At 42.1% G+C, this 20,712-nt stretch overlaps 1 protein-coding gene across 1 annotated transcript in view; it reads left to right on the top strand.

The window, feature by feature from the left end:
* The first annotated feature begins 433 nt into the window (after positions 1 to 433).
* Positions 434 to 20,712, top strand: part of LOC118780442 (filamin-A-like) — a 36,471-nt gene continuing 16,192 nt past the window's right edge. Inside the window, exons 1-20 of the mRNA XM_036532911.1 lie at positions 434 to 788; positions 8,687 to 8,938; positions 9,338 to 9,435; positions 10,012 to 10,159; positions 10,376 to 10,494; positions 10,881 to 10,958; positions 11,194 to 11,356; positions 13,020 to 13,220; positions 13,826 to 13,963; positions 14,244 to 14,370; positions 14,774 to 14,910; positions 15,006 to 15,202; positions 15,713 to 15,826; positions 15,962 to 16,105; positions 16,296 to 16,419; positions 17,725 to 17,885; positions 18,244 to 18,334; positions 19,399 to 19,568; positions 19,654 to 19,771; positions 20,336 to 20,598. Of these exons, the coding sequence (XP_036388804.1) occupies positions 458 to 788; positions 8,687 to 8,938; positions 9,338 to 9,435; positions 10,012 to 10,159; positions 10,376 to 10,494; positions 10,881 to 10,958; positions 11,194 to 11,356; positions 13,020 to 13,220; positions 13,826 to 13,963; positions 14,244 to 14,370; positions 14,774 to 14,910; positions 15,006 to 15,202; positions 15,713 to 15,826; positions 15,962 to 16,105; positions 16,296 to 16,419; positions 17,725 to 17,885; positions 18,244 to 18,334; positions 19,399 to 19,568; positions 19,654 to 19,771; positions 20,336 to 20,598 (3,174 nt within the window). The 5' untranslated portion in view covers positions 434 to 457. The remainder of the gene's footprint in view (positions 789 to 8,686; positions 8,939 to 9,337; positions 9,436 to 10,011; positions 10,160 to 10,375; positions 10,495 to 10,880; positions 10,959 to 11,193; positions 11,357 to 13,019; positions 13,221 to 13,825; positions 13,964 to 14,243; positions 14,371 to 14,773; positions 14,911 to 15,005; positions 15,203 to 15,712; positions 15,827 to 15,961; positions 16,106 to 16,295; positions 16,420 to 17,724; positions 17,886 to 18,243; positions 18,335 to 19,398; positions 19,569 to 19,653; positions 19,772 to 20,335; positions 20,599 to 20,712) is intronic.

Raw genomic sequence — 20,712 nt, 5'->3', positions numbered from 1 at the left:
TATTTATTTTCATTGATGTCCAACGCAAAATCTAAGTGTTCAACATGGCACGTGTTAACAATGCTGCATACCATTAGACGACAATGAGCGTACCAGGGGTTGATTTTCTCCATCACAAAACGGAGCCCACATATTTAGGAAAATGAGCATTAGCTGGAGCAATGCCTGAAACGCCTTAGCGAAGTGCGTGCCCGAGCGGTCACGTGCTTTCCATAGTCCACTTGGCAAATATCTTTCACCTGACCAATAGATAAAGATTCCTAACAACGTTAAACTGTATTTCCCTCTGTCAGCAACAAGCACCACGTCATAGAAGAGACTGCACGTAGAACTGTAAAATCCCACATCGCTGACCCCACCATAAAAGTTAGCGCGCGAGTGGGAGAGAGCAGGGTTAGTAAAAATGAGTTCTCCACACCTACGGCTCAATCAGTCTAACGCTGCAGTCGCAGCTACCATGTCAGTCTCTGCTGTCGCTTTGGACAAAGACATAAAGATGCCGGCTACAGAAAAGGACCTCGCCGAGGATGCACCTTGGAAGAAGATCCAGCAAAACACTTTCACACGTTGGTGTAACGAACACCTGAAGTGCGTGAATAAACGCATTGCTAACCTGCAGACCGACCTGAGCGATGGACTCAGGCTAATCGGGCTTATCGAGGTCCTCAGTCAGCGGAAGATGTTCCGAAAGTACAACCATCGCCCCACGTTCCGGCAGATGCAGTTGGAAAACGTTTCAGTGGCACTCGAATTTTTGGATAAAGAAAACATAAAGCTTGTTTCAATAGGTAAGTAGCATTTTATTGCAGTTGTCCTATACATGTGACTACCTTCTTTTCGTGTGATTGCCTCAGTGTATGTTCAAGATTTGTTTTTGTGTTTAGTGAAATTGGGATGTTAAATTTTCATGCTAAAACTCGAGCTCATGTCAGTACCCTATTTTTAACTGATTAGCCAGCATGTTGGGGGTGTGATGCCCCTATCGAAAAATACGTGTATTGACCTTGGCTAGCAAATCTACATTTTATAGAACTGTGTTGAGTGCATATGGAAACATTTGATGTCGTTCGGTAACTTGTTCGACTGTGATTTCGTAGTGACACCATTTCAGAAAGACTCTGAGTTGTTTAAATTTCGTTCCCGGAATATAGACTGATCTGTCGCTTATGATATGGTTATTCCTCCCAAATGTAACTATTTCGCAAATGAGAATCAAATTTCCAACGGTTGTTTCGTTTATGAAAAGATGCAACAAAATCGTTAACAATACGTAATCAGAAATACCTTTCTTTTATCCTACTCTTGTTGTGTGTTCTATAATCCAAGTGGTGTGTATAATTTATTTTCGTTGTACATTTGGTTTGTATAGTATAAACAATTTGCTTTACATTTTATAGCCCATTTCATGCAGGCTCCCGCTCATAATACCTGTGTTTTGTGTTCTTATATTCTGTAATTTTTATAGTTAGACATGAGACATGAGTCAGACATTTTTCCAGTTTTTGGGGGTGTGGTTTAGTCGTACATGTTACATGTATGGTGTGTGTGAGAAGGGAAACATGTTTTCCATATATTCATTTTCTTAGCTCCTTATTTTTACACTATAGCTGGGTTACTCAGCAGTCATGGGCCTCAGAGAGATCTGGACCTTTTTGACATACTGATCTGGAATGGGTGTGATTCTGAACCGGTGCTCAGCTCCATTGTGGTGTTACAAAAGAACTTTCTGCCCAGACCATGGATCATTTGGCATTTTGCTTATTTCCATCTTACTCCTCTGAGCTTAATTCCAGTCTTGTGTTGAGTGCTCTGATAGCAAGGGTGAGAGAACTGATTGTCCAGCTTTTATAGTTGTTGCAGCGATGGAGTTCACTTCACAGAGAGACCAGCTGTGAAATAAGGACTGCATTTATGGAACGTTTTTTGTTAGTTCTGTTAAGTGGGAGAATTTGTGCTGACAGTAGCCACTACTGTGGAATCTGGCTCTGTGGTTGAAAGTCCTAGACAGTGGAAGATCAGTCCACAGTAGTGATGTAAATTTTAGTACACACCCCCTCATCTGTAAAATGCAGTGATGACAAAGGCAAAGCTTTACCTCTCCCTCAAATCTCAGGGGCTTGACTGTACTGACTTCCTATGGTTCACTGAGGCTTTCCCTGATGCTCACACTTCCTGTTATTATGTCTTTACTGTCTCAGCATTAAAAAGTGACTGAAATTAAGTCTTGTAGAGACACTTTCCATATCTGTAATCTTTTGTCCTTTTAAGAATTTATGTAGGAGGAAGTTTTTGTTCTTTTTTGGGGGGGGGGGGGGGGGGGGGGTGGCACAAGGGGAGCTATGTCCGTATTGTGAGTTCAGTGAGTGTATTTACTCATGAGTTTATCAGAACTCCTGGAAATGATCATGTCTAAGTTAGAACAACAGCTTGGTTAATTAAAATATACAGAATGGAAATGGGTCCTGGTGTTTTTGAGCATGTACTCAAGGAAATATAGGAAATACATGTGTGGAGATATACATGTAGTTATGCATCAGTTACAGATTCATCAGTCCTTTAAAGGATCCTGTTTGTTTTGTGTGCCTTTGCTCATAATATCCTCATTCCCAAAGGTCATCTACGGGAAAGGCTGCTTCCATAAAGCAGTGTCTATTAAAACAACCATGCACTCTGACCAGCCAAGCTTTCTGGACTTCCAGAGCAGCTTTGTATCTCTTACAGTTGACTTGTTCTATTGTATTGTATCATTTTTGGCTGAGGAACACTGAAAGCTTATGAGGAAATTATTTGGATGGCGTTAACAGAAGTGTGCATAGTGTATGAATATTAATTGCTCACCTTGTGTTGGTAACCATCTCTCTCTCTCTCTCTCTCTCTCTCTCCCTCTCTCTCTCTCTGTCTGTCTCTGTGGAGGTGGGGGCTTGATTAAAAAGATGTTTTTCCATTATGATTCTAGGTCTTCTATTCTTCTATATTCTATTTTAAGTAAGGGACTACCACTAGGGTTACAAAGGAGGGAAAATGTCTTGTAAATTTCAAAATTTTCACTGGGAATTTTTTTCTTGGCAAGTTTTGGCATTTCCTGTTGTTTTTTTATTTTTTAAATCCTGCACATGTGAGAACATGGTTCTCAGGCCCACCATTAAAATTGTTACTGGTGGATAATTTCTCATCTTTAAACAATTCCCTAATTGCTGGATCATAGTGTTTTTACTCAAAAGGTCCATGTCCTGAGTTTTTTCACAATTCAAAATAAAAAAAAACTTTTTACCTAGCAAACTACCTGCCAATCATTTAAAACCCCAAAGCTAGCTAGCTAACTTACCAAAACTTGGTTAGATAAAGCAAAATAACCAGGGTTGGGGAGTAACAGAATACATGTAATGGCTTTATGTATTTAAAATACAAATTATGAGCAACTGTATTCCATTACAGTTACCATTTAAATTAGTTACATTTTAAAAATATTTAGATTACTAAAGGGATTGCATTGGATTTTTTTCATTTAATGTTCATTCATTTGGAAAATCTATCCAATGATACACCCTGGAGTTGTCTATCTCCCATATGCACCTCATGAAAAAAAAAGCACGCAGCCTGCCTGACTCACAAGACTGTAGAATGGAGAGTGAGACAGAAAGCAACCAGCACAACGCGTTTGTCATGGAAATACCGGAACCATTTTACTTTCAAATTTGGCAAAGGTCGCAACATAACAGTACAATGCAAGCTGTGTTTGCCAGCAACCAAACTGCTATCTGCTTCAAAAGAGTCAACCTCTAATCTGAAGAAGCATCATGAAGTAAGTTCTCTTTTTCATTATTTAAGCTAATATTGATTTCTAGCTAGCTACATAGTTTGGCTGCACTAGATTAGCTATTCAGCTAGCTAGAAGGCTAGTAGGTATAGTATTAAAGCTAACTGGCTAACGAGTAGATACAGTGACAAAACAAGTGAAATTTCACATGTTCAAAACTGTGATTACTCCAACAAACAACTCCAACACTACGCATATTATACATTAAATTGTTCAGCTACTCCTTTTACACTCACAATGTATTTAGGGTGCCTTTTCTAACTCATGTTTTCGTGTAATGTACAGTTTCTGAATTAACATTTACAATTCTGAAGAAACTGCGATGAAACGCCCATAGACTTAACATGTAACATATAAAATAACATTTGTTTTGTGTTAACATTTTATATACCACTTGACTACCTGTACAGACCTTCATAAAACTTAATGAGCATGATTTCTTTCAACCAGCACGTCCCATTGAAACGTGAACAATACCTGTGTGTTTGTTGCATGAAGCTGAACTACTGTCAGCTTTGTACAGTTTGATTGAAGTTGAGGTGCTGGTTAGTTGCAGAGGGTGCTACACAATACAGTCAAGGTACAGCTGTGTTGCAAGCTATAAAACTTATACCCAAGTTGCTACTTCAGAACATGCTGATAATACAGTTTATAGACAGAAGGACATTTCTTAGAGGTTATTGTATCCACACAAATGTAAAAACGCACCTTATTTTATTGTATATGTTAATAGTACATCATCATTTCTGCTGCAGTTAAATGTTATTAGCCAGCTGTACTTTGCAAGTTATCATGCTTTTGATTCATCATAAGACTTTTTTCCACCTTAGAACAATGTCACATTCCAATCCTGGAATTACCTTTTTTAAAATGCGTATTATGCGTGAAATCTTCTGAAAATTATGCTGCTGCTGCAAATGGAATTCTTTTAATAACCCATATGTATGTTTAAGTGGCAGAAATGTTTGTTACATGTTTTCCCCACATTTCCAGGCAACTGTAAATAATTAAGCAGCTATACGCACAAATTGTATGATTGATTTTTGATAAATCAATCACCCAAGCAAAATGGTATTTTTTCTGCAATATATTGTGTTGATTAATGGGCTTAATATGTGTACAGGAAGGATGCTGAAATATGTAAGCCAATAATATTTATAGAAGGTTTGTTGAGTAACTTCAAAACATTTATTCTTCATGAATAAATGTTTTGTTATACATTGCCGTACACATACTCCTCATCCCAAAGAAAATGGTTAACTGAATAAATGACAGAAATTGAATGTCATTAACGAATCTTATGACACTTGTGGTTCTCCGACAACACTTTAGAGATTGTGTCCAAGTTAATGGAGTAGATATATTTTATCATTATTATTATTATTGGTATTTAGCAGACGCTCTTATCCAGAGCGACTTGCATCAGTTAGTTTTTTTTACAATGTTATCCATTTATACAGCTGGGTATTTACTGAGGCAAATTGTCCATTAAGTACCTTGCCCAAGGGTACAACAGCAGTGCCCCAGCAGGGAATCGAACCGGCGACCTTTCGGTCACGAGTCCTGCTCCTGCGCCCATATTTGTTGAAAAGCAAGCAATGAAACTGAACCGGTGCTGTTAGATGTGGCTGGATGTGCCCATCAGTCACATGATGCATGAACAAGTATTTCCATGAGTCTCTGACCTTTAGCAGGAATGTCACTGCAGCCCTCTCCTCTCCATAAATGTGGAGAAGAATTAGCTGCTCTTATCCTCACAGTTGCGCCTTTGTGCCAGTATTAGAGAGTGTCTTTGTATGTTTCTTGCTGTTTTTCTGCGCACAGCAGCATATTTCCCTTTGTTTTTCCTTTCTTGGTGCTGAAGGCATTGGCCACCAGGACAACTTGCAGGTCTGTCTCTAAGTAAACCTGGTCTTCTTTCTGCTCTTCACACTCTGCACCCCAAAAAAGTTTTGTAACCAAAAAAGTTACCATGGAAACATCACAAGCCAGGCGGGTGATTTGCGGGCTGAGCGCCCTTGCATAGTGACTTTGCCTCAACAGACCAACCAGTATTTTGTTCCCTATCTCTCTGTCACACAGTTCATGCAGAGGAACTCTTTTAAAGGAGAAGGATTTACAGTGATGCATCAGAACTGCTGTTTGCTATTATGTCATTGTCTTTTACATGGGGCTGGACACTGAACAAGGTGCACAGCACTGAAACTTGACTCGTACCATCGCCCCTCCTCACCTTATTTTCAGTCTGTAATTCTGCTGCAGGATATTTTTCATCACAAGGTCAAGGGATGTAACTAATCTGTAGATTGATTGAGACATGACAGCTTATGTTAACAGTAAAAACTAATCCTCAACACTTCCCCCCCCAAACTGTTTAAAACTATGTTACTGAGTGATATCGGACGATATTCTAGGAGGAGTGCGGCTTTCTCTTTCTCATTCCAAGCTTTTAAGTCAAAGATATGGCTAGCTTGCGGAGTATCCTGCTGTATAGTACAATACGTTTTATATACAACTGCATGTAATTGCAGAGAAATGAGTGCTTGGACACATAAATAACTTGGATTCAATTCAAGTATTGGGCTTTCATAATTCTATATAATGCGAAGCTTATTCATTTAATCAGACAAGTATATTGTGACTATGCTAGACTGTTTAACATTGTTTGACATATACCAGTCAATATATCCACAGAAAAGAATGCAGCTCAGCTGTTCACAATTCAGAAAAGCATTGCAGGCTCCAGCTTGCTAGAAGTACTGAAGAAGTTAAGCATGGTGCCAGCTATGTAAATGTCTTTGCATTAAGCAACCAGAGCTGATTAAAGAGAATTTTGCATGGAATATGCTTTTCTCCCCCCAGGTGAGCTAACTATTTTGCTGGCTATCATATTGAGCTAGCTAAAATGTTTGTTCTGTTGGGTAAAATGCAGACTGTTAGGAGTTAGTTAACTTAGCAGTCAACAAACTTGGTTAGCTAGCTGAATAACGTTAATGTTAGTGGAGTGATGTGAAGCGTAGTTAGCATGGTAAAATGGCAAAATGCACATTGTTAATGAAGGCTTTCATGCAGAAAAGCTTAGGCATTTAAATAGGCCTATTTTGTGTAGGGCTGCCCCCTAATAGTTGACCAAATGTTAGTTGATTAATTGACTAAATAAATGGACTTTCTTATTCAACACTGTGTATAGACTAGTTGGGATTCTTCTGTGATGAAGCGTGATGGTCGGCTGCCCCCGACCAAAGATTTTCCTTGTCGACTAGTTCAAGCCATTAGTCGACTAGTCGTCACGCGTTTGACATTAATTTAATTATTTAAATATATATTTTTGGGGGCATCAGAAAATGGTTTGAGTTCCAGAGCTGAGGACGAGTGTTATAAGCAACATTGTTAACACTGTGCTACGTTACAGAGAAATACAAAGTAATTATAAAAATAATAGTAATAATGAGCCTTTAAAATATACATTTTACAAGCGCACGCACAAAGCGTGCCGCCTGTTAATGACAATGCTAATGGCAAAAGCGGTAATGATTCTGAATGTGTCTGAACAACCAGCAAGGAGACTGAACATTTTGTTAATTTATTTCAACACAGTATAGCATAATACAAGTTATGAACTTGTAACACCAACACAATAACTTATAAAACAAATGATAAATAAAAAACAGAACATGAAGTTAAACATGCAGTAACTGAGGTAATTTAGCTTCCAGTCCCCAAATTCTAGTTAATTTTAGCTTTGAGGAAACGATGATTTAACATTAAAAAAATAGCAAATGCTAACTGAAAACTATGAGAAGCTTAATAACGTTAATGAAAACATAATGAACCATGTAACGTAACAGCGCGCTACATTGCATAAAAATAATTTGCTTGCGAAAGGGATAATAACGTTAGGCTACTTAGGGGAGAGCCGGGACAAAAGTAACACTTTTCAGATAAACATCATTTTAAAAGATAATGTTACAGACAGAAACTAATTTTCGTTGAGATCAACAACTCACGTGTGTGTTCTATCAATACCAGGTGCTATTTTGTACAAATGTGGAACGACTTTGGTATATTAATAAATATAGATGTTATTGTAGAGGGATGAAAGAAACAACTGTTACAATCGTCCCGAAAACGACTCCTGACAGTTAATCCTGACCTGACTTCTAAACTGAGAAACTCTGACATGGCAAACTTCAGGATGTGTTAAAGTAGCCTAATCTGTCAAATGATCATGACTATGACACATGAAACTATAGACACAACTTGTCATTCAAAAAAAAAAAAAAAAAAATACCGCTTGAGTGAATTTACTTTCTGTGATCAAAAACATCTTCTTGGGTATAACTCTGTATAAGTACGATGTATCCACGCGATTTTTCAGGGTTCTGGTAAGTGTTGCGTGCGGTACATATCAGACTTGTATGGGCTCGGAGAAAATCGCCATGTTACTTTAGTACCGGCTCTCCCCTACATGTTTCAGATGATAAGTCATGTCTGAGGTCGACAAATGATAGGCGATTTTTTGCATGCTGAGTTTGCATGTCACCTTCTTGGGGTCGTCCTTTACACGCTCGAAATGATCCCACACTTTGGATGTTTTTCCTGCCCGACATAGTCTAAACTTTTTAATGACAAGGCGCAGCTCCCGAATGGAGTTTGAGGTTTTTTTTTTCTGCGACTAACTGACCAATGAAAACTTAGTCCACTAAGACTCTTCTCATCGGCTAAGGTTTGGTCGACTATTAGGGGGCAGCCCTAGTGATGACAGAGCACAAGTTGTGAAGTGAACAAAGAGGCATTAAAACGTAATTTTGGGGAAAAACCATATCAAGCAGGCCACAATTCTGTCCTTTTTTCCTCCTTTCTGCTCAGACTCCAAGGCCATCGTGGATGGGAACCTGAAGCTGATCCTGGGCCTGATATGGACGCTGATCCTACACTACTCCATTTCCATGCCCATGTGGGACGAGGAGGAGGACGATGATGAAGGAAAACGGAAGACGCCCAAGCAGAGGCTGTTGGGATGGATCCAGAACAAAGTGCCCGACCTTCCTATCACCAACTTCAGCCGTGACTGGCAGACGGGCAAGGCTCTAGGTGCTCTGGTTGACAGCTGTGCCCCAGGTGAGGGACAGGCCTGCAGCAATGAGGCACCAGGAGCCTCTGATCAGCTCTGCTCTGGCTTCCATATATTGTTTTCCTACATTACTAGGATGTTTGGCATGCCAGTGTAATTTTAGTTGTGCGTATAACTAAGCTTGGCAGGGAAGCTGGAGGAAGACTGGGAAGTGAACAATCAAGTCTCTGAGAAACAGGCACATGTGCAGTTAACTGCAGTGAAGCTGCACCAAACTAATGAAAAAGCAGCCTTCAGATTTCAAGTTGTTAAGAGTTTATGCATGGTAGATATAATACTAGTCATAGAATTGCATGTTACAGGGTATATTAGGGTAAGGGGCAAATGTGTCACCTTTGAAAGAATATATGGTATATGCTAGTGAGGCGATGCCCTCCCCCCTTAAGGTCTGTGTCCAGACTGGGATTCCTGGGACCAGACTAAGCCGGTGGACAACGCCCGCGAGGCCATGCAGCAGGCTGATGACTGGCTGGACATCCCACAGGTACAGTTCTGCTGGACATAACACTTCTACTGAAATAATTATACACCTGTCCTCTGAAATTGTCAGCTCCCAACGGAGCCTCTAGTGGCCATTGGTGATACGCAGTTTATGATACTAAGGCTCAGCTCAAGAAAACTGCAGAGGATGCTGCTGGTAATGTTGAGCCTTGCTACGGATAAAACCTTTTTAAAGAGGTCATAAGATTGGGTCTTTCTGATTCAGTCCCAGTTTTGAGGGTAAATCCACTGAATGAGGAGATTCCAGACAATCATACACAATTGTCTCACATGGGCTCTGCAAATGTTTCATAAGAAACCCTCACACATTGTGAAAGTAAGTCCTTAGTTTGAAAAACATTTTTCTCATTAAAATCAAGAACAAAAACCTGAGTCAGTATGAAATTCTGGCTTCTGCAGGTGTTTCAGTTTCTCTTCTGAGTAACACCTGAAAAGCAATGACTTTATTTCCCAAATAATACAATTCGGTAAATTTGGAAGTAAGCGTAATAACTGAAAACACTAAATGATCGATTGTGATTGGGGCATTGTTCTGCTTTCTTGTCATTCTGCATTACAGGTGATCACCCCAGCAGAAATTGTGGATCCAAATGTGGATGAACACTCTGTGATGACATACCTGTCCCAGTTTCCTAAAGCCAAGCTGAAACCTGGAGCCCCCCTGCGTCCCAAACTGAAGCCCAAAAAGGCCCGTGCATATGGACCAGGTAACCCCCCACCACCACAGACACACACAAGTGATTTTGTATTCACCTGTAATGATTCTCAGCTTTTGTTGACCCTGTCTGGTGGTGGTAAGGTGAGGGTGGTGGTGGTGATATTTGTGGTGATTATAATGGCATCCTCCTAAGTATGTTGATGGTGGTTTTAATGCTGGGGGTCGTGATAATTGGGGTGATTTAGCCATGCTTTTCCCTCTGTAGGCATTGAACCCACAGGCAATTTTGTGATGAAGAAAGCGGTGTTCACTGTGGAGACAATCAGTGCTGGCATGGGAGATGTGCTGGTGTACATGGAGGACCCTGCTGGGCATAGTGAGGAGGTAAGGGGTTGCTACGCTGAGGTCACATGGAGGACTACCCCTACATGATGGAGGGCATGTCTTTGCCCTGTGTTCCAAGCAAGATAGTTTCTCTGTTGTACTCGAGATGACATAGCAGAGCTCCCTGTATTCCAGACAGTGTCTTAGCTGCTTTGATAAGGTAATTTAGCATTGACTGTACCCACTGATGAAGGTAGAGTTCTGCAGGTAATGGGAAAGTTTTGGAATTCAGTCATCTTCAGATTGGCCTTTCATGCTCACAATTTATTCCTCATTTTGTTTTTGCACCCTCATACATGTGTGTAAGGGTGGGAATTCTGGTCTTTAAGCAATGATAATTATCTTGCCATATCTGTGGACACTATTTTTCTCATGTGTAATCTTAGGCAAAGGTCACACCCAACAATGACAAGAATCGCACCTACTCCGTGTTCTACATCCCAAAAGTTGCTGGCCTGCACAAGGTAGTGGATCCGCTTACTTAGATAGAAACATATTGATAAATTACATTAATTATAAAACATCTAATGGATCAGAAATATAAGAATTTGCTGGCATGTTGTCTACTGATATTTGGCTGGGCACTGCATAGTAACAGTCATAATACTTTATTGACTTTCATGGGAGGTAACAGCTATACATCTGAGCTGTGTAATTTGCTTTGGGTCCTTGCCTGTCTAAATGTCTTGCGTCTGCCAGGTGAGTGTGCTGTTTGCAGGGTTGCACATCTCAAAAAGCCCATTCCCAGTGGATGTTAAGACGTCCCAGAGTGATGCCAACAAGGTGACTGCTCAGGGGCCTGGCCTTGAGCCCACAGGAAACGTTGCCAACAAAACCACTTGCTTTGACATCTACACTACAGGTACAAAACCACCTCCACTTATGCCTCATTGCATTGGTCATAATTCTGTTTGCTGTTCACATACACTGATGAGCCAAAACATTATGACCACTCATAGGTGAACTGAATAACATTGATCATCTCCAAACAAGGGCACATGTCAAGGTCTGGGTAGATTATATGGTAAGCGAACAATCAGTTCTTGTAGTCAACGTGTTGGATGCAGGAGAAATGGGCAGGAGTAAAGACCTGAGCGACTTTGACCAAATTGAGCCAAATTTTTATGGCCAGAAGACTGGGTCAGAGCATCTCTGAAATGGCAAGACTTGTGGGGTGCTCCCGGTCAGCAGTGGTGAGTACCTACCGACAGTGGTCCAGGGAGGGACAAACCACAAACCGGTGACAGGGTGTTGGGCACCCAAGGCCCATCGATGCGCAAGGGCAACGAAGGCTATCCCGTCTGGTCTGAACTGACAGAGGGTCTACTGTGGCACAAGTCACAGAAAATTTTAATGGTGATTATGGGAGGAATGTGTCACACACAGTGCATCACACCCTGCTGCGTATGGGGCTGCGTAGCCGTAGACCGATCAGAATGCCCATGATGACCCTGTCCACCGTCGAAAGCGCCTACAATGGGCACACGAGCGTCGAACTGGACCCTGGAGCAGTGGAAGATCATCGTCTGGTCCGATGAGTCCTGTTTTCTTTTAGATCACGTGGATGGCCGCGTACATGTGTGCCGTTTACCTGGGGAACTGATGGCACCAGGATGCATTGTGGGAAGACAAGCCAGTGGAGGGAGTGTGATGCTCTGGGCAATGTTCTGCTGGGAAACCCTAGTTCCGGCCATTCATGTGGACATCAGTTTGACATGTGCCACCTACCTAAACATTGTTGCAGACCAGGTACACCCCTTCATGGCAGGGGTATTCCCTGATGGCAGTGACCTCTTTCAGCAGGATAATGCCCCCTGCCACACTGCACACATTGTTTGGGAATGGTTTGAGGAACATGAAGTGTTCAAGGTGTTGCCCTGGCTTCCAAATTCTCCAGATCTCAATCCAATTGAGCATCTGTGGGATGTGCTGGACCGACAAGTCTGCACAGGTGGCTCCACCTCGCAACTTACAGGACTTGAAGGATCTTCTGCTAATGTTTTGGTGCCAGATACCACAGGACACCTTCAGGGGTCTTGTAGAGTCCATGCCTCGGCGGGTCGGGACTATTTTGGCGGCACATAATGTTTTGGCTCATCAGTGTATGTTTCAACCCTGTTAGACAAAATAACAAGTATATGAATGCTTTGTAAACAATATTTGTATTAGAAATTGAATGATTGTGACACTTAGGTTTTAGTGTGGGCTTCTAGGTAAGTAAAGCCTATCTAATAACATGTTTTGACTTGTCAGAACAATTAAGAGAGATTGAATTATTGGTTATTTTCAGTGGCTGCAGTCCTGAGGTGGACCCCGATCACAGATATGGGTGGACATAATTGACCAGACGGTCATCTTGCACATTCTTTTTGCCATTGCTGAAGTTGTTTTTCCACATTGACCCTCCGCAGTCAGACCTAGTACCTCTAATAGAAATGTAGCTATTGAATGAATGCTGGCACAGTAGTGGTGGGAGCATGCCCTTTGGACTCCTTGAGGTCAGACTTCACTCCCCTGCCCCACAGGAGCTGGAGAGGGTGACCTGCAGGTGATGGTAATTGACCCCCAAGGGAGGAGGGACATGGTGGCATGTCAGCTTGAGGATAAAGGCAACAGCAGCTACCGCTGCACCTACAGGCCCATGCAAGAAGGGGCACATGCCATCTACATCACCTTTGGTGGGGGCCAGATCCCCAGGAGTCCCTACACTCTCAATGTGGGAGAGGGTAGGAGCGGGGCCAGGGGGAGGGGTGCGGTGGGGCTGTGTTTGTGAGACTCCATGTTCCTGGGAGCCACCATGACTTTGACGGCAGAAAAGGCCACTTGCTGCTTGTTCTGGTTGTTGTTCAGTACTGCATTTGCTGTCTTGAAGTGCTGTTGCTTTCTTTCCTCTTGCTTGCCAGGTAGCCTGCGTGTCACCTGACATCACTTCCTGTCTCTTTGGATCAGTTTCTTCTGATGTGATTTCTTGTTTTCTGGCATCTTTATTGGGTACCTGACCTGTGGTGGTTTAAATGTTTGTGTTCAGCAAGCTTCTCTGTTTTTTATAAACACACAATACATAAGAGAGCACATAGTCACTGATAGTTGACCTTTGTTAGATTCCTGCATGAAGCAGGTAAAGGAGCAGATCCTTGAAATAGTTGTGTATTTTTTTCCTTCTTCTGTATGGATGGTTTTGAGCAAGTTTACACACCACAGTCAATCTGTATTTGCTACTGTTCATAGCATTCTGCTTCATTAGTCAAATAGCAAGCATTAACATACTGCATTGGTGTTCAGGTGACCCTGAATAGATGGCTAATAACTCCTGCTTGTCATTGTCATACAGCCTGTAACCCCAATCTCTGCTGGGCAAAGGGTCGGGGCCTGCAGCCTAAAGGTGTCCGAGTAAGAGAGACGGCCGATTTCAGGGTGTTCACAAAAGGTGCCGGCTCTGGAGAGCTGCAAGTTGACATCAAAGGACCAAGTGAGTGACCAGTTAGCCTCACACTTGCACATGACCCATGCACAACCTGCTCACGACCCTAGTGTAGCAGTGAAGCTGGTGTCACATTTGCTGTGGTTGTGTTAGGCTGCCTCCTCATTTAAGATGGCTCATTTACTGTTGAAAATGTTTTTCAGTCCTCTCAGTTCAGCAGGATTAAAACCAATTCTAGAATTCACTGTGCTTTATTAGCATCAGACTTTAACCATGGCAGTAATCAGCCTCTATGTCATTCTGTGGTCACATGGCCCTCCTCTGTCAGAGGGTCTGGAGGAGCCCTGTAAGAGAATGGACTCAGGTGATGGGGTATATGGCTTTGATTATTACCCCAATATGCCTGGAAACTACAGCATCGCCATTATGTGGGGTGGACAGCACATACCATGCAGGTGAGCATAAGGTCACTGAGGGTTGGCCTTGTTTGGAGTGGGTGAATGCTTTATTTACCTTATGTTTGAGGTAAGATGGGTATGGGTAGAACGATCTGACCTTCACTTAAACTTCAGACTAAAAATTTGGAAACATTTAGGCTGAGAAACAATAGTACATGGGTTCAACTTGAAGATGTGTAGCAACATGGTAGTTCTTGTAAGGTATGTAGTAGAAATACTGATGTTGTGTGAACTATGGCATTTAGCTGTTTAGAAAATGATTTTAAGTTGGATTATGTAAAGAGTAATAAGTAAGTGGTGAACTGAGCCAGGATGGGTAAAACCATGTTGGTCAGGCCCTACCTTGAGTGACAGTTCATGCTCTCACCATCCCTCCCCTCTCTACATTCTACCCTCTCAGCCCTTTTGAGGTGAAAGTGGGAACAGAGGCAGGGCCACAGAAGGTGCGAGCATGGGGCCCAGGTCTGGAGAGTGGGGTGGTGGGCCTGTCAGCAGACTTTGTGGTGGAGGCCATTGGTGAGAATGTTGGCACTCTGGGTGAGTTCTCAAGGATTTTGTCCCTCCTTTCAGAAGATGCTACCCCCTTCTGTGCCAGATGTATCCAGACCCTAAAAACCCCTCCCTCTGTTCAGGTTTCTCTATGGAGGGCCCCTCCCAGGCCAAGATTGAGTCTGATGATAACGGTGATGGGTCGTGTGACGTGCGGTACTGGCCCACAGAACCCGGCGAATACGCAGTGCATGTGCTCTGCAACAATCAGGATATCCTGCACAGCCCCTTCATGGCTGAGATCCAGCCCTCTCCTGCCAGAAAGTTCCATGTCGACAAGGTAAAGCTCAGTGGGAGCTGGGCTTTCAACCAGGAGGGTATAGATTCAGATTCCATGGGAGACACTGCTCCTGTTTACCTTCAAGTAAAACATCTAGCTTTATAAATGGATTTGTAAAATGTAAACTCCACCAATTCACCAATGATAAGGACTTCTGCTAAACAAACCAAATTCCACATCACCTTCGACAGGATAAAAAAAAATCATAGGAGTAGGAAACATTATTTTTGTCATCATTATTGTTACCTTACCAGGTAACCTTAGGCAATTTACCTATTGGATTATAAATATTATGAATCTGTTAAACTGGACATTGACCGAAGCAATTGAGATTCATTGCATTGCTCAAGAGCAAACCTGCAGTGCTCCTCCTAGGGTTAAGACTTACAATCATCTGATTACCAAAAAGGTTGTTAACCAGAACGTCACAGTGTCACCCATGAGTGTGAGTTCCTCTAAGAGCAGGTGAGGGTGTTCTTTAGGAAGTGCCGCAATCTTTCTGTGTCTCAGGTGAGGGTGTATGGTCCAGGTGTTCAGAGCAGTGGACTAGTGGTGAACAAACTGGCAGAGTTTACCGTGGACGCCAGACAAGGTGGAGAGGCTGCTCTGAAGATTCAGGCACAGGTATGAAAGTCAGGCAGGAGGTGCTGTCCATAATCAATAGTTACTTTCATGCACCGTGTTTGGAGATACCATTCTGAACCATGAGGACAAATGTGTTTTATTTGCATGACTTGTGCTCTCACCCACCCTATTCAGGATGGTGAGGGCTGTCCAGTGGATGTACAGGTGAAGGACAATGGGAACGGGACATACAGCTGCAGCTACACCCCTTGCAAGCCTATCAAACACATGATGATGGTGTCCTGGGGAGGGGTCAATGTCCTGGATAGTCCATTCAGGGTCAGTGTCATGATGACAGAAAGTGTTTGGGGGAAAAAGTCTGTTTTAATATGATCAGTTTTGATTTAAATCCAAGGAGGGAGGCAGGGCTGGAATGAGAGATGTGTGTAAGTTATATTTGCAACCGTAACTTTTAATAGTAGTTTTTAGTGTTTGACTCATAAGTTTTGGGCTTGTTTGGTCTGTGCAGGTGAACGTTGGAGCTGGGAGTCACCCCAATAAGGTGAAGGTCTCTGGACCGGGGGTGTCTAAAACGGGACTGAAGGCCTTTGATCCAACCTACTTCACTGTGGACTGCACTGAAGCTGGCCAAGGTATGCTCTGACTGGGATGGTGGACATGGAAGATTCTGTGAAAATTGGGCCGGAGTGTGATGTATTGGTAAAGAGCAGCACTCGTAACCAAAAGGTTGCAGGTTTAATTCCCCGCTTGGGTACTGCTGTTGTACCCTTGAAGCAAGGTGCTTAATCCACCCTTCTGGATAAATTTGGATGGATGGATAAATTTGTTTGTAATGTAAGTCACTCTGGATAAGCGCATCTGCTAAATAACATTAATGCAATGTCAATACAATTTATACTCACAATTTATCTGGCACTCTTGTTAAATACTCTTTACAAGCAGGCCACTGATAAGAATCATTTCGGATGTGTACATATGTACAGTAATATGATATAGTACTATCATTGTCCTGTTTTGCTTAATGCTTGGATGCTAGCCACCATGGCAGTAAAAAGAATATTTTATGTTTGGAAAAATTCAGGAAATGGCTTGCACTATGACATAGTGACATAGTGGTAGTAATTTGCACTGTGAACTTTGAGAGTCAGATTTATTTTATATACTGTACATTCATATAAAAAATCACCAAATTCATCCAATAACATTTGTTTTGGAAAGATTTGGCGTAGGGGCTCCTGTAGCCCCGTCAGTAAAGCTACCAAGCTGAGTTTGAGTTTGATTGAGTGTCATTTGCTGACAATGACCAGGAGTCTGCAGAGGTGGAGCACATCTGGTGTAGTCCTGCTATGGTAGGGTAGGTTATGTTAGACGGGTTCCCCTCATGACACCACTCCATGGATGAAGTGGCATCAGGGAGAAGTGCCTATCCTTTGTCTGCTCTCTTGGTGTACTGAGAGACTTGTAGTAGTTTGTAGTTTAAAAATAGTTTTGGTTTTACAAGTAACACCATTATATTCATTATGCTTCCACCTTCTTTGTGGGTAATGTGGGTAGAGACTGGAGAGACAAGCTTAATGTGCAATTTGTGATTCTGATGTTACTGTGCTTAAAGGGGGGGGGGGGGGCAAAACAAAAATGAGGAATGTAGCCAATAGCATTTCTCATTTTAAACTTCCATTTGACCCACTCATTTCTTACTCCTCTTTTAAGAATCAGCCATGTATAAGAATTTTATATTGTCCTGGACTGATGCGATTCTTATAAGTTTACATTGTACTGTACTTTAAAAAAACGCATATTGGTAATGCATGAATATGACAACATATCACTTTTGCCCAGAAAGAAACTGGTAATCACAGAATAGCTTTGTGCTGAGATGTTGCTGTTTCCTTTCTGGGTAAACTTGCTTGTTGTGTGACTCTAGTTTCCTTCTGCAGGAGACGTCAGTATTGGGATAAAGTGTGCCCCGGGTGTGGTGGGGTCGGCAGAGACTGATATTGATTTTGACATCATCCGAAATGACAACGATACCTTCACTGTGAAATACATGCTTCTGGGAGCAGGGAGCTACAGTATTATGGTGTTATTTGCTGATCAGGTTAGAGGACGAATCAAGCTCTTTGGGTGCTTTGGCTTCAATGTATTCTTCAAAGTTCAGGACAGTGTTGTGCTATCCTTCTTGTGAACTTTTTTGTTAACTAAAACGTTTGTCATATTAAGTCATGTTGTGCTTGTAATATAAAAATTGGTTAAATAGAACCCTCAAGATTAAACCTTGCCAATTCATCAGTCTGTGGCAAAACTGAGTACTGGATATGTACCTGGTACATCCTACTGAACACTTAACTTTTATGAAATTAAATTCATAGTTGATTGTCAGCATTTTATGCTTGACTATGTTTCAGGGAAATGTTGGACATCCTTGAAATGATTGTGCTGTTTGGATTGTTTTATAGCCCATTCCCATGACACCCATCAGGGTCAAGGTGGATCCTAATCATGACGCCAGCAGTGTGACAGCGGAGGGGCCTGGGTTGAGCAAGAAGGGTAAGCAAGTTCCACTAACTCCTGTCATTAACTAGCATAGCTATGACTAGGTGCATGCGTGGGTGTGTGTGCACATGGGTGTGCGTGTGTAAGAGTGTGTGCATGTGGGTGTGTGTGCATAGGTGTGCATGTTTGCCTGTTGTGTTTAATACAGAAAATACTAATGGTAGTAATTTTCAAACAAAATCGATTGTGAACTCGCATTCTTCTGTTACAATATACCAAAGCAATGTATACAATGCAGGGTCTGTGTGGGTTTATGAATTAATGTAATCCCAATACACCAACATAAATAGTTCTCAGCATGATCGGGGTAAATTCTTTGACACCAATATTTATAAGTGTGATTACTTTAATAGGAAGAATAGTACTGTAAAGTGGGGCCTTGAAAGAACAAACTTGTGAAAGTTGCATGCGAAATGACATCTCGTCGTAGACCTAATGTATTAACGGAGCCCATAACATCAACAAAAAACAGTAAAATGGTTAAATTTCAATAGCTTTTGATGGTCGTGACAAATTCAGTGCACTGACACTAATGTGTCTACAGAGATTAAAATTACATAGTTTTATTGTTATTGTTTCAGCCATAATGAGTAACTGCAGCTTGCCATGTGGTGGAAATAGTTTTACCTTTTAAAGCTTTAAACTGGAATGGTAATGGTCAGACTCTACTTGTTGTGAGTTTTTGCTAAAATTAAGTACTTTATAGAAAAATATCAGCAACAACAACAAAAAATCAAAACAAGTGGGGTTGCAGCACATTTTTTGCTTCCATGCTGCCTTAATTATACATCAGATGTAATAATTTCCCTATAGAGCAGGTCATTTAAAATTTTTTTTTTCTTCTTTAATCTGTAGTTATTTCAGAGTAAGTCAAAGTCTTATACATTAGTTCAGTATTACCTTTTTTCACTAGCATTACATTTGGTACTTTCCACATCAGAACAAAGGCGGATATTCATCTCGTATTGAAAATATTTGGCCACAGTTAGCCACACATGCCACTCCTGAAAAGTCTGGTGCTTGTTTTCCTGATTAGATGATGTTGCCCCATCTCTCAGGTGTGGAACTGAACATGCCCACCCACTTCACTGTGACCACTAAGGGGGCGGGTAAGGCCAAGTTGGACGTCCAGTTTATTGGAGCCACCAAAGGCGATGCTGTCAGCGACGTCGACATCATCAACAATCATGATAACACATACACTGTCAAATATACGCCTGTTCAGCAGGTGAAAGGACAGTGAAGACTTGCTGCTTTTTCAGGGTCTGGTTGAAATCTTCAGATGGTGAAATGTGTCCATTTCTTCTCGTCAGGGTAAGTTGGGTGTGAACGTGGCCTACGGTGGTGATATCATTCCCAGAAGCCCCTTCTCTGTACCGGTGGCCCCTTCACTGGACCTGAGTAAAGTCCAGGTGTCTAGCCTTGGAGATGGTGAGTGCTTATCTTGATGTTCTTATGTTGCCATAATGTTCTCTTGCTGTAGTTTATTCATGAAAGGTACTGTGTTGATCAGGTTTTTTTTTTAACTTAAGATTGTTAGGCTTGAACCAAACTGTAGTGTTGAAATCAGACTTGTTTGCTTAAAATTCTCCTGTCAGGTCTTTAATGGACAACCTTAAAGTGTGCTGTGAATTCACAGGATGCATAACTATATTGCCTCCATCCCTATTTCCATGGAAGTGAGAGTGGGGCACCATTGCTGATCACATATTACTTTGATCTAGCTCTGGTTGTTTGCAATTCCAGGCTGAGGTATTCTGGCCTAGATCCACTGCAAAGTTCAGACCATTAGCTCAAGCTGAGGCAGCATTCTGTGTCACATTCATGTCTTGCATTACTCATTTTGGGTAATGCAGTAAACAGACAACTGTGCTGTACAGTGTCATCCAGCTTTGGCTCCAGCTGACTTTTCCTGGTTCCAGCTCTACAGTAGAGTATAAAGCCTGAGCTGTGGGCTGACATTGTGATATTGTGTTTTGTTGCTCTCATGTTTAGAGATGCCAGTTGGTAAAGACCAGGAGATCACAGTGAAATCTGCAGGAGCTGGAGGACAGGGTAAAGTGGAGGCCAAGGTGACTGGCCCTGGCAGCAGGTCTGTGCCAACAATGGTGGAGCCAGGCCTGAACCCTGAAACCAGCTGGGTGAGATTTATCCCATGCGAGCAGGGCCCCTACCAGGTGGAGTTGACCTATGATGGGGCCCCCATCCCTGGCAGCCCCTTTGCTGCGCAGGCTGTGTCAACCCCAGACCCCTCCAAGGTGAGAGACCCGGTGCTAACGAGGTATTATGCAACTGGGTGGCTTAAGAGGGTATTGATGGAAAAACTCAGATGCTGGGCCTAACATTACAGGGTTAGATTACATAATTATATT

This window comes from Megalops cyprinoides, chromosome 7 (genome assembly GCF_013368585.1).
Source record: "Megalops cyprinoides isolate fMegCyp1 chromosome 7, fMegCyp1.pri, whole genome shotgun sequence".
In the NCBI taxonomy this organism is placed as follows: Eukaryota; Metazoa; Chordata; class Actinopteri; order Elopiformes; family Megalopidae; genus Megalops; species Megalops cyprinoides.
Note: the sequence above shows the minus strand (reverse complement) of the source record. Positions and strands in the feature narration are given on the sequence as shown.